Genomic DNA, 15,568 nt, shown 5'->3' with positions numbered 1-15,568 from the left:
CTATGATGGCATCACTTAGCAACAGCAGTCCCTGCAGGCCCAGATACCATTGTTAACCACAATGGTCATTAAGCAAGGCAACCTCCTGCTGGCTTCCCACAACCAAATCAATGGGTTACCATTAGTACTAGCTTTATGAATTGAAAAATAGGACTTGCTTCTGAATAGTTAAAATATACTTTGAGCCATTTGCAAATAATTTCAAAATATCATATACTGAAGTACTAAATGAATTTATTAAAATGATCCAATTTAGGCATAGAATAAGATAACAAGAATATTTTGATCTGATTTTGATTTGGTTTGACTGATTAATTGAAGATAGAACATTTACATTTACTTTCATTTTATTTAAAATTCTCAATTAAAAGTACAGTGACAAAGTATTCTTCATAATTATATTTCATAGTGACATTCAAGTGAGAATGCATTCAAAAGCCATAATTTATTTACATTATAAGAATATACTTATAAGTACTCAGCCAATTTGGACAAGTATCTTGAATAGTTTTATTTAGAAAGTAAGAGAAATGAAGAAAACAGTAAATTGGAGTTACATTTCTGTGTTATATGCTGATGGGTCATTCTGGAGAGAAGGAAAAGAAAGTAGCATTTGGGATATTTTCTTTCATTTCATCTGAAATAACCTTCCGAGTTTAAAGAGGGAAGTTAATACAATTATACGTATGTTCCAGATATATAGACATCTTATGCTTTGAACATCATGTTTCATATTGATAACTACTACACTCAAACATCCAACTTCACTATCAAAGAGAATGACATTAAAATAACTTTCTAATAGTTTGAATTGTATCATATCTTTACAGCTTTTTATAATCATATTTTTATATTACAGATTGGATTACTTTCTCATGGTTAGCAAAACAAAATGAATGATGTTAGACGTCAGTCACTGTTTTTCAGTAGTCTGCCTGACCTGCAGAAGCTTTATGCTGTGAAGATTACATTGAGTTCTCAACTGGCAGCAACTGAAATTAGAACAGAACAATGGAAGATGTGCAAGTAAAATTCATAATAGATTCAGGTTTTTTTTAAATGTAAAATAGAGGATGACACATTGCTTATGTTTATCATACTTTGATTGAAAGCATTGTCAGCACAGAATCTGACTTAATTGCACCCTTCTTCCTGAAATCTGACAGACATCTACCAGATGTCTGGCAGACCAGTGATGGTGAAACTATGACCCATGTGTCAAAGGTGACATGCCATGATGACACACCAGATTCACCAACACTTGAAAACAACTGTTTTTGAAAGCATGCCCCTTTCTGTTATGGGGGTGACGCTGTGGAGGCCACATGAGAATGGGGTGTACTCTTGTGCAGCCTCTAAACTCTCTGAAAATGAGTTTGTTTTACATATATTTAATTTTTATAATTATTGGACATTTCTTTATACAATACATAGTAACGCACATCATTGGTGTGTTTTTAATTAATATAATTTTTTAAAAAATGTTTCTCTTTTGTTTGGGATACATGTATGGGTGAGACAAGCCAGCAGAGTGAAGTTAGGCATTTTCCAAATACTGTATATACTCAAGTATAAGCCTAGTTTTTCAGCCCACTTTTTGAGCTGAAAAAAGCCGCCTCGGCTTATACTCGAGTCAGTGAAAAATTTGCCCGAAATGGAGGAGAAAAAGGGGCGGGGCCATGCCGCTGGGTGACGCTCGTGAATGGCCCAGCGCCCCTGAGTTTCCCCTCGCTCTGTCAGTTTGCCACGCAGCGTGCACCGCACCATCCCCCCTCCTCACGTTCTAATGTAATGCAGGGCTATCTTACGACTCCCCTTCCTCCCCCTCCTGCCGCTCTGCAACGATGTCCCACCTCCTCCTTGTTATGGCAAGCAGCCACATAGTGATGTCCCACCTCCTCTGGTACAGTGATCCAATGATAGGAATCACTGTGCCGTGTGTCATAGGAGGCGGGACATCATCATCACAGCGGGACATCAGCATCATGAGGTGAGTGAAGTATTTCATTGAATACACCAGTATTGTGTGATAGTAATTTGTTATGCAGAGCAAATTTTTACAATGGCTACTGTATATTTAATGGGCACAGGCAGGCTGTATATGTTATTCAATGGGCAATGGCATTATTGGTATCTATTTTTATTTTTGAAATTTATCGGTAGCTGCTGCATTTCCCACCCTAGGCTTATACTCGAGTCAATAACTTTTCCAGTTTTTTGTGGTAAAATTAGGTGCCTCGGCTTATATTCGGGTCGGCCTATACTCGAGTATATACGGTACTTGACAAACCAAGTGCAAAAGATTCGCCATCACTGTCCTGAGAAGCCTTGAAAAGCTGGTTTTCACACAAGCACTGAAGTAGAGTGAGACTGAAGCCAATAAAGTTTTTGTTAAAGGGTGGGAGAAGTGTCACGTTCTGAGCATGCGCTAAAATAAAGAGTTTAAGCGGGAAGCGCTCGACACCCGATTGGCTGATCGTTTGACAGCTCCTGTATAAAAAGGGAGCTGTCCAAACGAGCAGCGCGCATTCCTGTCTATGAGCCGGTTCTGAAAGTCAGCCTGTTATTGTTAGGGAATAAAATTTGTTAGCCTTTATTCCTGTCTCCGCCTCAGTTCTTCTGGCTACCCACGGTCCTTTGGTACACATCACTGGCGACGAGGATGGGATTTGCCAACTGAGGTGTGAGTAGCTGAAGTCACTCGCTGAGTCACTAGAACCACGCTTTTCTTTCTAACCTGCCGCGACGAGACGTCGCTGATTCCCTGACAGGAATGGCCACCTTAAACGCGCCATTCAATTATGGATCCAAGACGTGGGAGTCATACACCGCCCGTTTCGAATGCTTCCTGGTCACCCACGACCTTACCGAGTTGACGGATGAGAGGAAATGCGCATTTTTCCTGTCAGTCTGCGGAACGGACGTGTTCCACACCGCCAGGGCTCTCACAGCCCCTGAACCTATCAAGGCCGTGCCATGGCCCGTCCTGATGGCAAAGCTGATGAGCCATTACGCACTGTCCCCGTCCAAAATAGCCCGTCGGCACGCATTCCATCAACGCAGCCAAGCCGAGGGAGAGTCAGTCAGCGCCTATGTCGCCGGCCTGAGATCGGCCGCCCTCCACTGCGAGTTCCGGGATCTTGACGAAGCCCTCCTCGACCGCCTGGTGTGTGGCCTCAGAGATCTCAAACTACAAAAGCGGTTGTTGACCAAGGCAGACCTCTCCTTCCAATGGCATTCGATGAAGTTCGAGCTTCCGAAATGGCCACAGCATCCCTAGCTACCATTGCGAAGAGCCGGTCTACCTCGACCGCACAAACCGCCAATACCTTCAATACAGCTGCCGGTCTACCTGATACAGAGAGCGAGGAATCGGACGCTGAAGGACAAGAGGAGGACATTAACCGCCTTTATGAGGCGAACAGAAAGAGCTTACCACGGCGGAAGGGCGACCCTAAATCTGCATGCAGTGGGTGCGGAGGCAACCACGAGAGAGCTGAGTGCAGATTTAGGCAAGCCCTCTGCCAGCGGTGTGGCAGGAAGGGCCACATCGCTAGGTGTGCCGAGCCGCGCAGCCCATGTCCTCCTCCTCCTCAGAGTTCCAGGCCGATCGGTCCCAACAACCTCGAAACCGGACGGAAGGGCCCAAGAAGGCTAGGATGGACTGCCATGCCATCCTCCGGAACGCTAACCAGGGTCTCTCATGCCACAATCTTCAGAAAAAGATTCAGCTGACAGTCATCCTGGAAGGGAGGCCCTGCGAAATGGAGCTGGGCACCGGCTCCGCAACATCCATAGTGTCTTGGAGCACGATTAAGCGCCTTTTGCCCCAGCTGTCAAAGCACCAATTACAAGACTGTAACCTGACATTACGGGACTATCAGGGCAACCTGATTCCAGTAATTGGCATGCGCAAGGTCAGGGTGCAGTTTAAGGGGTTCGATGGCCGGTTACCCCTCATCATAGTCGAGGGGCGGTTGCCCAGCCTTCTCAGCCTCGACTGGTTCCAGTCCCTCGGCCTTCAGATCAGCGGCATCCACCATCTAAGCACGTCGGCCCTAGACTGCCTGGTCAACGAGTTCCCTGCCGTGTTTGATGGCACATTAGGCAAATACACTGGCACACCCGTGTCATTCAACCTCGACCCGTCCGTGCAACCGGTGCGAATGAAGCCACGCCGAGTACCCATTGCACTCAAGCCGAAGGTGGATGCCGAGCTGGATAAGCTCGTGGCTCAAGGCGTCCTAGAGCCAGTGGGCCATGCACGATGGGAAACACCCATCGTGTTACCAATCAAACCAGACGGCAGTGTGAGGATTTGCGCAGACTACCGCTGTTCTATCAACCGCGCTCTGCCCTCCAACGCGTACCCGGTACCAGTGGTTCAGCACCTTCTCCACACCTTGGGCGAGGGGTCTATCTTCGCAAAGCTCGACCTCGCCCTAGCGTACCAACAACTAGTGGTGGACGATGAGGCAGCTGAGGCGCAGACAATCGTCACACACCGGGTCGCATTCCGTTGCCGCAGATTGCAGTTTGGGGTTAGCATCGCCCCAGGACTTTTCCAAAGTTTGATGGAGCGGGTGCTCCAAGGACTCCGAGGCATCGTCCCCTATTTTGACGACGTCCTCGTATCTGCAGCATCCCTTGATGAGCTCATGGCCCGCCTGCGAGAGGTTCTCCGGAAATTTCAACAAGTGGGGCTCAAAGTCAAAAGAGACAAGTGCCAGATCGTGGTGCCCCAGATAGAGTTCCTAGGGTTTCTCATTGATGGCCGCGGCATTCACCCCACGGCTGCCGTGAGGGAGAAGGAGGAGGCTCGCTCTTTGCTGCAGACCTGGGCGCTTGGCAGCTCCTGTGATGCAAAGTGCCCCACCACCCCCGATGCTGCCGCCCGCCAGCTGCCCGGCCTTCTTCTCCAGGCTCCGCCACTAGAAGTCCCGGATCGCCTCTGGGGGAAGGCTGGGTGAGAAGCGGAGCGAAGCGGATTCCAGGGCGGGACCTTGCTGATGGCGGTGGCTTAATGAGCTGCCCCCGGGTTCCTGGCTGCGTTATCTGCCTAAATACCTGGTAGATAAACTCATTCTTCAGGCAAAGAAGATGAGAGAGAGATCCAGCTGGCAAGAGCTTTTATTTGAAGTTTGCAGCTTTTTTCTTTGCTGCGAACGGAAGGGGGGCCTACCGAAGGCTGAATCACACCTCCGAGCCAGGAACTTCTGCCGTAACCACCACGGCGCAAAGTAAGGAACCCCCGCTTAGGACAATTTTTGATATATCTATTTGAGATTAATACAAGCAGAGTCCGTACCCGAGAACTTTATCTGTCCCCTTTTTTTTATTTTTTATTATAAAAGAAAGAGCTTTCTTTGTGCATCGGGTTTCTAAAAAAATAAGCTCCTAAAATGGCGGATGCCACATTCTTAACTGTCCGACAGAGAAAGATCAAAGGAACAGCCAGATGGCATTCTCTGACTAATTAGTTTTGTTTCTTTGAAGACTTACCAAGATTTTTTTTCTTATCAACTTTTAAAAGCTGTAAAAGCCTCCTTGTTAATATAGAGACATTCTAAACAGAGATGAATATGAATTGTTTCATTACAATGCTAATCTTTTGAAACTTGCTTTGTTACAATGCTCTTTTCTGAAACCTTTTGAAAAACTTCTAAGAACAAATAAAGGGGGGACCTAATACTTTCTTCTCTCGCAAGCTACACAACGGGCCAGCAGAGTTTGAATAATTGTTGAATAATTGTTTGAAGAAAAGAAATAATGGCATCAAAATCAAAGTCGGGGAGACGTCCTTTTAGGAATACACCTCACGCACTTGGCACAAAGTTGCAGCTCTCACCCTCTACGCCCCCTACTGGAGATTTACTAACGAAAGAATATTTTTTTTGAGACTCTTAGAGAATTTAGAGAGGAGATAAAGAAACTTAATGCAGACTTATGTGATAAGCTTGATACTAGGATTGCCAAAACAAAGGACGATATGGTGGGACTTGTAACTGTATTGACAGAATATGTTGCTGGAATGGAAGATAAGCTAGAGGTTCTTGAGGAAGCCAACACTAACTTGACATCCAAAATTGAAGTGATGCAACAAAAAGTTGAGAACGCAGAAAAACAAATTGTTATAATACACTACAAACAGATGGAGCTTGCATTAAGAGTCAGGGGGCTGCGTGAAAACGAACAGGAGAACTTGAAGCAGATTTTCTCAGAGGCCTTTAATCGTCTGGTGGGAAGACCGGGGATCAACTTTGACTGGCAGATCGAAAAAATTTATCGCATTAACTCTTGGGCGGCAAAACAGCGACAACTTCCTCGAGATGTAATTATATATTTTACTACAAGAGAGTCTAGAAACGTGATACTACAAGAGTCTTATAATACCAGGCTACAAATTGGCGGACAGGACTTGATTGTTTTGAAAGAAATACCACCCCAAATGCTAAGAGCCTGGAGAGATTATGCTTTTCTAGTGGAAGAACTCAGAAACCGTCAGATACAGTATAGATGGGATGTGCCATTTGGTATTATAATTACATTTGATAAGCAAAAATATCGTCTCAACTCTGTATGGGAAGCCCGAGATTTTTATCACAAGACCCTGAAGGTGGGACACCCTGAATCATCTGGATCTGGAGAAAGATTACGAGAAGGACAAGATAAACAGCAAATCACACAACTACCAGACAGAAAGCACCATTTCCTCCTTCCGGAAGGGCAAGGGACCAGAGAACAAGGACCTAGCCGTACGACTACCAGACGAATGGGAAAACAAGGCAGATTGCAACAACCTCAATAATCATCGGCCATTGATCAAGGAGTTATGTCTGAACTCTTTACAGAAGAGAAAGAAAATATTTTACTATTTCAAACAGTTCAAGAACGATATAACTTGTCTGCAAGAAATTCATATTAAATTAACTGATCCAAAATATCTGTTCAACCTCGAACTTGGTCAATATTTTGTGACCTCTGCTACGCAAAAGAAAAATGGTATAGTTGTATACTTAAGAAAAGACATTAAGGCTGAGTGAACTGAAGCAGATCCCTTTGGAAGATATATCGCATTAGACCTAATTCTAGAAGGGAAAAAGACTTGATGGACAACTTTGAATTTTATACAAATCACTAATGATTTATCTTCTAGGGTGAAGAAGACAAAGATTGCGGCGAGGGTTCTCTTGGATCATAACCCAGTCTGGACGGAATTGGGAAGGGTAGTGCAGGCAAGAAGGTCTTGGAGGTCGAATGGGAGTTTATTTTGATATGAAAAGTATATTAATGATTGTAAAAAGTTTCTATCTGAATACTTTGTTCTGAATATGAATAAGGGTATATTCAGGGAATTTGTAGGAGATGTAAGTAAAGCATATATGAGAGGAGTACTGATGAATACAAAAAAAATATATAGACAGAAACAAGGGTAAAAACAAAAAGAGTTGGAAGAGGATACCAAAAGAAAAATTTGAAATGTATCTAAATTGTGTTATAGAGGAAGGAGGCACAAAGGGGACAAAATTAAGGGTTTAGAAACAGACAGATACTTAGATAAAGAGATAAGGCCCCTAAGAAGAGTACAGGCAAAAGCTGAATCAACAAATAACTTCTGGGGAAAACCTGCAGGTAATTAAACAATTAAGATTAGGAACAATGTAAACTGCTTAAGATTTGTGTAATGGTAAGAAGCTGAGTTCTACGCAGAGATTTTACTGACTTTTTTTCTTCTCTTTCTTTTTTCTTTTCTCCCTTTTTTTTTTCTTTATTATTTTTTTTCCCCAACTTTTTTGGTTTTAATACATCTTAGACTGTGTTTGATAAAAAGCTATACCGTGTACGGGCTCTGGGAAGTCGGGAGGGGGGAAGGGAGGTGGGGTCATAGGGTCATAGGGGGGAGGGGGAAATATAGTATGTGCCAGATTTTAAAGTAACATGATTGCACTTGTATACTGTTGCTTTTTTTAATTTTAGTATAAAAATAAGAAGCTGAATATATCGATAGATAGTAGAAATACACCGAAGCGAGGAGCAGAGGGAAAGAAGAGGGAGGGGTAGAGAGGGTGGGAGAGAGGATCGGAAGGAGGGTGAGATGGAAGGGAGGGGGAGAAAGGAGTGACAGAGGGGGAGGGGAAGTAGGAGAGGGGAATGTTGGAGGGGAGAAAGGAAAGTTGGAGGGGGGAGTAAAAAAGGGTGTATGGAGGGTTGAAGTGGTATATTGGTTTTGTATTTTGGGGAGTACAAGGATGGCTGTGTTTATTGCCCAATGTTATATGGCCCCAATCATGCACAGTATATATGTGACTGTATGAAATGAAAATGAAAAAATGAAAATAAAACATTTGAATAATGAGAAGCAGAGCGAAGCTTCTCCGCGGCCTCCCGGTGCTGCTCAGAGGCTCTAGCAGGAGCACGTGCCAGCGGCCGGCAGCCCGGAGCGGCCCCGGCTGCGAGACAAGGCAGCGCTTAAAGCAGCCGCTGCCGCCGCCACCACCCCTCCTTCGCCCGGCCCGCCTTTCAGTAGGTTCAGCATTAAACCTGGCTAATTGATTTACACTATATGCTATGTCGGGCCTTGACCAATTACTCGGATAAGATAAACTACCAATTAATGATTGATAAATACCCTTATCAAACACAGGGATTTTTACATCATCATGGCTAAATTCTAGTCCCATTGGAATTTTAGCTGGTTTACATAGTTCCATCCGAAACATTCTGAGTAGCTGGTTAATCTTCTTGGTTTGTGAGATTTTGTATCCTCCCCTAGTTTTATCTATCTTTAACCCAAGATATTGCCTAATCTCAGAAAAAAATGCTAATGTCAACTTAGCTATGTCTACTTTGGCTATGTCTAGCAATGCACCAGTAAACCATGATTTGTGGGTTGTTGATAGTGGAGCATCACAGTGCATTGCTAGAGATTAAAAAAAGGTTTGTAAAAATGACCACGAGCAAGGAACATTGTTGGCAAATGGATGGAAGGTGAAGGCGTCTGGTGAAAGTAATGCATGTTGTTCATTCCTAAATGAGCAGTTACCAATGCTATATGTACCTAACCTGAAATTCAACTTACTATCAGTTAGGGCTCTGGTTAACATTGGCTATGTGATAACCTTTAAGGGAGATATCTGTATAATTGAAAAGGAGGGTAACAGGGTTACTGCTACTTTAAAAAACGGTTTGTATGTTACACTGGATGGCCAGATGGCTAACACAGCTTATCATAATGTTAAACCCAGAGGTGGGTTCCTACTAGTTTGCACCTATTTGGTAGAACAGGTTCGTCAAATCTACCAAACCGGTTAGAAGAGGTTCCACCAGTGGACCCGGAAAGCAGGCCACACCTATAGAAGAGGTTACAAAAATTTTTGAAACCCACCACTGGTTAAACCAGTGATGGGCAACCTTTTTGGCGTGGTGTGTCAAAAATCGGCAACAAATCGAGCATAACTCACGTTGTGTGTCACTTCGACAAAAACATAATTTTGCGCAATTTATAGTTGCTGCTAATGGCGCTCACAGTTCCCGTTGGCACTCTGCTGTTCCCTGCTGTGGTACGGTCGTAACCGACAGTCCCAGGAGTAGACTCTCTGTGCCGGCCTGACTGGAGAGAGGCGCGCACTGTTCCCGCGCTCCTCTCCTGCGGGTCCTCCCTCGCCGCACTGATGACATGTGTGCGCACGGCACGCACGCCTTACCAGCAGCCCCTGCGCTCAGAAAGGGGCGGCGGCGATACAGTAAGTGAGTGTGGGCGGGGGAGATCACACGTCCCGCCCCCCCGTTCCTCCAGCACAGATTCTTTCATCCTCGGCGGCCGTGCAGGAGCCGAGGATGAATCGCATGAAATCCTGTGCGTGTCACCCCAAATGGCTACACGTGTCAGCACTGACACGCGTGTCATAGGTTCGCCATCACTGGGTTAAACCCATGATGAAACCTCATGACGAATGCATACATTTACTACATAGAAGCATGGGGCACGTTAATTTCAAGATGCTGCAACAAACTGTTAAGTTAGCAGAAGGAGTAAAACTAAAACCATACTTAAACTGCAATGTTTGCAATCAGGAGAAAAGCAAAGTTACTCCAGAAAACAGACTGAATGGTTTTAAAACAAGGGAACCTCTGGAAGTTGTTTTTGCTGATATAATAGGACCTAAGAAACCCAGTTTGGGAGGTGCCTGTTATGTTTTGAGTGTCATGGATCATTATTCCCAATATGGTTTCTGTTACTTAATGAAAAACAGTATGCTTTAAAGAAATAGGTACAACATTGTTACATGATTTATATATTGCCAACCCAACCATTAGATTATATTCCTAACATTTTTTTTACTTTTGCTTATTTTCTATGTCTCATGATGTTTGCTTTCATTATTAGAAGATGTTTAAGCTGTTAAAGTGTTTTTTTTTTTAACTCTACTAAAAGGGTGTAGGTTTTTATCCTTTCAGAGAAAAAACTTTGAGGACTGGAATGCTATCATTGTGATTATTAATTTGGCAGGGCAAGGGCCATTGATTTTAATGCTTGTGGAAGCATTCCAAACTTAAGAGGGTCAAGAAAAAAAGGTAGGCCAAATTAGTTTAATAGTAAATTAGTAAATAGTAAATTTAATGTATTACTGTTTGAATGATTACGTGTTTATTTTTATCACTTTCCTCTGTTGTCAAAGAAAAGAAAATTGTTAGCAAGTTTTAAAAGAATCTGTTGAAGGTTTTGTGCCTTATATATACATCTTAATTAAAAAGTATATAATTATTAAGATTAGTGACAAGCTTTTAATATTTTACTTAGGCAACTCCTGCTGCTGTGTCAAGGTATAATTTCTTCGCCTGTTCCTGGAACATTGAATCAAATTTCAGTGATTATGACGGTCAGAAATACTTAATGTTATTAATTTAAAATAATAAAGTTTATGCAGCTTAAAAATTTAAAGTCAATAGGAAGTTCTCACATACTCACATATGTCTCACATAGAGTGCTTTGTTTCAAAAATCATTTTTCCCCTTTTAGCCTACTGAAGGCAAGCAGATATATATTTCACACCCTCAATTTATACTAAATTGATAAAAAGGGATCTAAGAACTTAACTATATTGATCATAACATATTTCATCTATTATAAAATACCCCTGATCAGCCTTTTGTTTTTCTTTATTCATCAACAGCAAACAATACTATTTTTGTTCTTCATCTGCCCTTTTAGACTTCTTTTCCCTTGTGTGTTAGATGTCTCCTGAATTTCATCTTGTTCTCTGTAAGTGAACAAAATGACTGGGTGGATTGATTTTATGTTAGTTTTATTTCTCAAATGCTGATTGCAGAAACATTTTGCTCAACTTCTGCAATTTAACCTATTAAGGAAAGAATATGTCTAACTTTGTCATGAAACCCAATCTTAATGCTTCTGATTGATTTCATAATCCCTGTTAATGTTAGGGTTTTTTCATCTAAAAATTGCATTATTCTTTTTATAGTAATGATATTAAGATTATAATCTTAATATTAATGTACTAATTATACTTTATAAGATTATACAGTAAAAACTAATACAAACTTGAAAAAAGGAAAAAAGAGCCAAAGATGCAAAAAAGAAAGGAAAATAGCGAAAGAGAAAAGGAAAATAAGACTATAGTAAAGGTAAAGAAAAGAAATATATAAAGAAGTGACTTCTCATCTATTCTCACAATAAATAAAAACAATTTTAGCAACTTATCGCCTCCTCTTAAAATACAACAGATGAGCTTTTCTTCCCATATTCCATCCCTTATCTATAAACAAATTCACAAAGCATGGTTATTTCAGTCTTGATGCCGGCTAAAGTCTATTAAGGGTTAGCGGAAAAAATAAAATCTATTTTAACTTTGATCAGATAAACCAACTTTATATTCCTTTCATTTCTTCTAACCATATTACTCTGTGTCCATTCAAATAATGTAGAATTTGATATCTTCATTTTTTTCTTTGTTCTTATGAGTTTCTTCTAAACTTTAACAAACTGTTTTGTAAAACCAAATGTGTTCTTCCTCCATAACATATTTTACACATAAAGTTTCTGGCAGGCAGATATCACTTAACACCAGAGTCAATTTTTTTAAAAATATCCTTCATTATGTCCAATGTTAAAATATATTGCGTCATTCTGTAATTACTGGTCAACTTTGTGTTGTCCTTTAATTGTAATCTTTGGCTCCCTCTAGAGTCCAATTGTTTAAATCTTCTGTTTTTAAAAAATTCAAAACAAAAGCATTTTTCTATGGCAAGAATTCTTTATAATTAATTCAAAAAATAAATTTAGGGTACAAGGGTAATATTGGTACCCTTAGCTATTCGTAACTTTCTAAAATCAAAGTTTTAATTTCCTTTTTACTGTTCATTTGCTGTTTAAAAAAGTTTTTTTTTCAAAAACACTATTTTATTATATCACACTTTTTTTTGCAATCCATTTTTTTTATTTTTACAGTAAAAAAACCAATATTAACAAAAGTGATCTCATCCATTACATACAGCATGTTGTTTGGTTACAAGTGTTTTTGCATCCATATTCTCAATTATATTTACAATCGCAGATTTTTCATCTAGTATAACTAAATACCTCACTTCCATTGTACAATGTATATTCAATTACAATTAATATTTTTCCAATAAACCTAATTCCCTTACATTCTTGATTGTTTATATAGTAACAGTATACCTTTATATAATCACAGATCCCAATATGAAAGAGATTTACCAACCATTTATATTTGTATATCGCAGTTTTCAATTATGTATAATTCCACCAATCAAGTATGCTTATGTTCATTATTGTCTTTGTACATTATACATTCAAACAAAGATGTTATTCCTTCATTTTTCAATACGGTATTCTAAATAGTCACTTCATATATAGCATCCTGTAAATACTTTTAACTCCTCCCTCTTCCACCTTCTCTTGTTCATAGAGCTTAGCATAGTAATCTTGTATATATATTTTTTCTCAGTGTTTCCATACTGAATTTGTCCTTGTTCATCTCTTAATTGGAATATTTTCTTCGCTTCTCTCTCTTTTTTCAGTTTATATGCCAGCCATCTACCTGGTTTGTTTGCATTTTCAAAGTAATTCTGTTTAGCACCTCTAATTTTTTGTGCCAGTTCTTCCTTTTCCAGTAGATCCATTTTATATTTAATTATATCCATTTTTATTTTAACATCTTTTTTTTTTGTGGCGATCTCTGTAACTCTCTTTCAAGTATTTTGTAGTCATTATCTAAAGCTTTATGCATTTGTCTTTTCTTTAAGTTTCTCTTCCTTGTATAGTCTATTATCAGACCTCTAGTGACAGCCTTCTTTGTATCCCAAAGATTCTGCATTGATGTATTTTCTTTCCTATTTTCTTTAAAGGAAAAGGCTAACTCTTTTTCCATTTTTTGTACAAAGTCTTTTTCTTTCAATATAGTATTATTTAATGTCCATCTAGATCTTGTCCTTTGGCCTTTCCATTTAATTGTAATTGGATTGTGGTCCGCCCAAGTGCTTGCTCCGATCACAATTTCTTGTGCGTTGCAAATCAATTCTGCTGAAGCCCATATCATATCAATTCTGGAGAATAATTAATATCTATTTCAATAAAAAATATATTGTTCTTTTTTAGCATTTCTTTCTTTCCATATATCTTTTAAATTTATTTCATCTATCATCCTGAAGAAAGATTTCGGAAGCATTTTTCTATTTAGCTTTGTTTTGTGTTTTTTGTAATCCTTGTTCTAGTTCACAATGCTATTGAAATCTCCCATCATACAAACATCAACATGGTCTAAGTCCAAGATTCTTTTATGCAATTTTTTATAAAATTCATCTTGTTTTTCATTAGGGGCATAGATTCCAATTAGGAGTGTTTTTTTGATATCCATAATTTCCACCATCAAAATTCTTGCCTCTTCATCTGCATAGATTAATTTTGCTGGAATATTATCTTTAATATAGAAGATCACTCCTATTTTCTTGCAATTCGCCAGTATTGAAAACATTTTCCCAAGCTTTGGTTGAGTTAGTAGGTGTTCATGTCTCTTTTGAATATGTACTTCTTATAGGCAGATTATGTCAAGTTTTAACTTTTCTAATTTATGAAATGTTTTCTTTCTTTTAATTGCTGAGTTAAGTCCATAATATTGATTGTAATCATTTTTCTTTCCTACATATTTATACTTTATATACAGGGTTTATAGCTCTAGTAGATCTGGGTTCTTGTTGTTCTCTGTAGCTGTTTAAAAAAGTTAAGTTGTTATACTTGTAATTGAAACTTAAAAAGGATTAAAGAAAACTCATCAGGTGCAATCAGACATGATCCAAAGGTTTATAATAGCTGAAAAGCAGTTAAGCAGCAATTTCCAAAAGTAATTAGAAAGGGAAGTATACATACTTAATGTCTGTTCAAAGGTCCAAAGGCAAACTACTTTTTTTTTTCATTTATGTGGTATGGTTTTTCATTTAAGAGGTTTTTTTTTCTTATTTCTGAGGCTGTGGTAGTTAAAGGGTTGGAACCAGTGTTTGAGTTCCACTTTTTTAAAGAGCTCTGTTGGTCACAGAGTTCTGAAGCAAATTAAAATTGAAATCATATAAGGTTGCCTTCAGTGGTTGGCTTATGACAGACAAATGGGGTGGGGGGTAGTGAAATCTCTCCTATGTGAATGTGCCCTGAATCTTATCACAACTTTGCATCAGTCAACTTATTTATATCAATAGTTCCTCCCTATTTTCCTGTTATTAAAGGCTATATTTTCTTAATTACAAATTTATATCTCAGAACCTCTGATTTGTCTCTATTGATTTCTTACATATTTTATTTAAGTTCTTTTTCAGACTAAATGCTCAGTGATTTTACATTTGGTTTCAATGTTTGACATGTTAACAGTAGTATTAAATGAGTTTCTTCTATTTAAGAAAATCTAAACAAAAAAACTGCCAAGGGCCTGTCCTATAGTAGAAACAGTACCTTTCAATTGTATTTCCCAAAGAATTCATGTTTCAGAAGGATTTATTCAAAGAACAGGTAAAATACAAAAAAGTTTAAAAAGAAATATGCTTTAACTTATTTTTTGCTTGTTTTAGATACCCTTTTACAAATCAGGAACATTTCAAGCTTATATAGATAAACATGGAGCTACAGTAAGTGATGAACATTATTTATTCTGGTTGTTTTTCTGCATACAAGATGCATGTATCAGGGTGGGTTCCGGCAGGTACTACTGCCGGTTTGCTCATGGGCGTGCTTGATGTGCACTGCATGTGCATGCTCAGTGCAATAAAAATTGTTATGCACATGCGCAGAAGTGCAAAACAAGATTGTGGCACCTATGGCGCCCCCTGGAGAACCAGTTCGGGGATGTGGCAGGCCTGGGTCACTGCCGGTTCCAGCAACCCAGGCTGCCAAACTACTACCAGTTCGGCCAAACCAGTCCAAAGCAGTTGGAACCCACCACTGGTGTGTATATTGCTACAGGTTGGAAAATTACATTTTATTTACTAAAATTTGAAAAAAATGGAATGCTTGTTTATTGTAGTTGAGTTTTAGATATTTAAA

The 15,568-nt window shown here is 39.7% G+C and overlaps 1 protein-coding gene across 1 annotated transcript in view; it reads left to right on the top strand.

The window, feature by feature from the left end:
- The first annotated feature begins 892 nt into the window (after nt 1-892).
- C8H18orf63 (chromosome 8 C18orf63 homolog) overlaps nt 893-15,568 on the top strand; it is a 35,220-nt gene continuing 20,544 nt past the window's right edge. The window contains 3 exon segments of the mRNA XM_032222874.1: nt 893-1,026; nt 10,802-10,880; nt 15,097-15,153. Coding sequence (XP_032078765.1) covers nt 893-1,026; nt 10,802-10,880; nt 15,097-15,153 — 270 coding nt within the window.

This window comes from Thamnophis elegans, chromosome 8 (genome assembly GCF_009769535.1).
Source record: "Thamnophis elegans isolate rThaEle1 chromosome 8, rThaEle1.pri, whole genome shotgun sequence".
NCBI lineage: Eukaryota > Metazoa > Chordata > Lepidosauria > Squamata > Colubridae > Thamnophis > Thamnophis elegans.
This window is presented reverse-complemented; position numbering and strand designations above follow the sequence as displayed.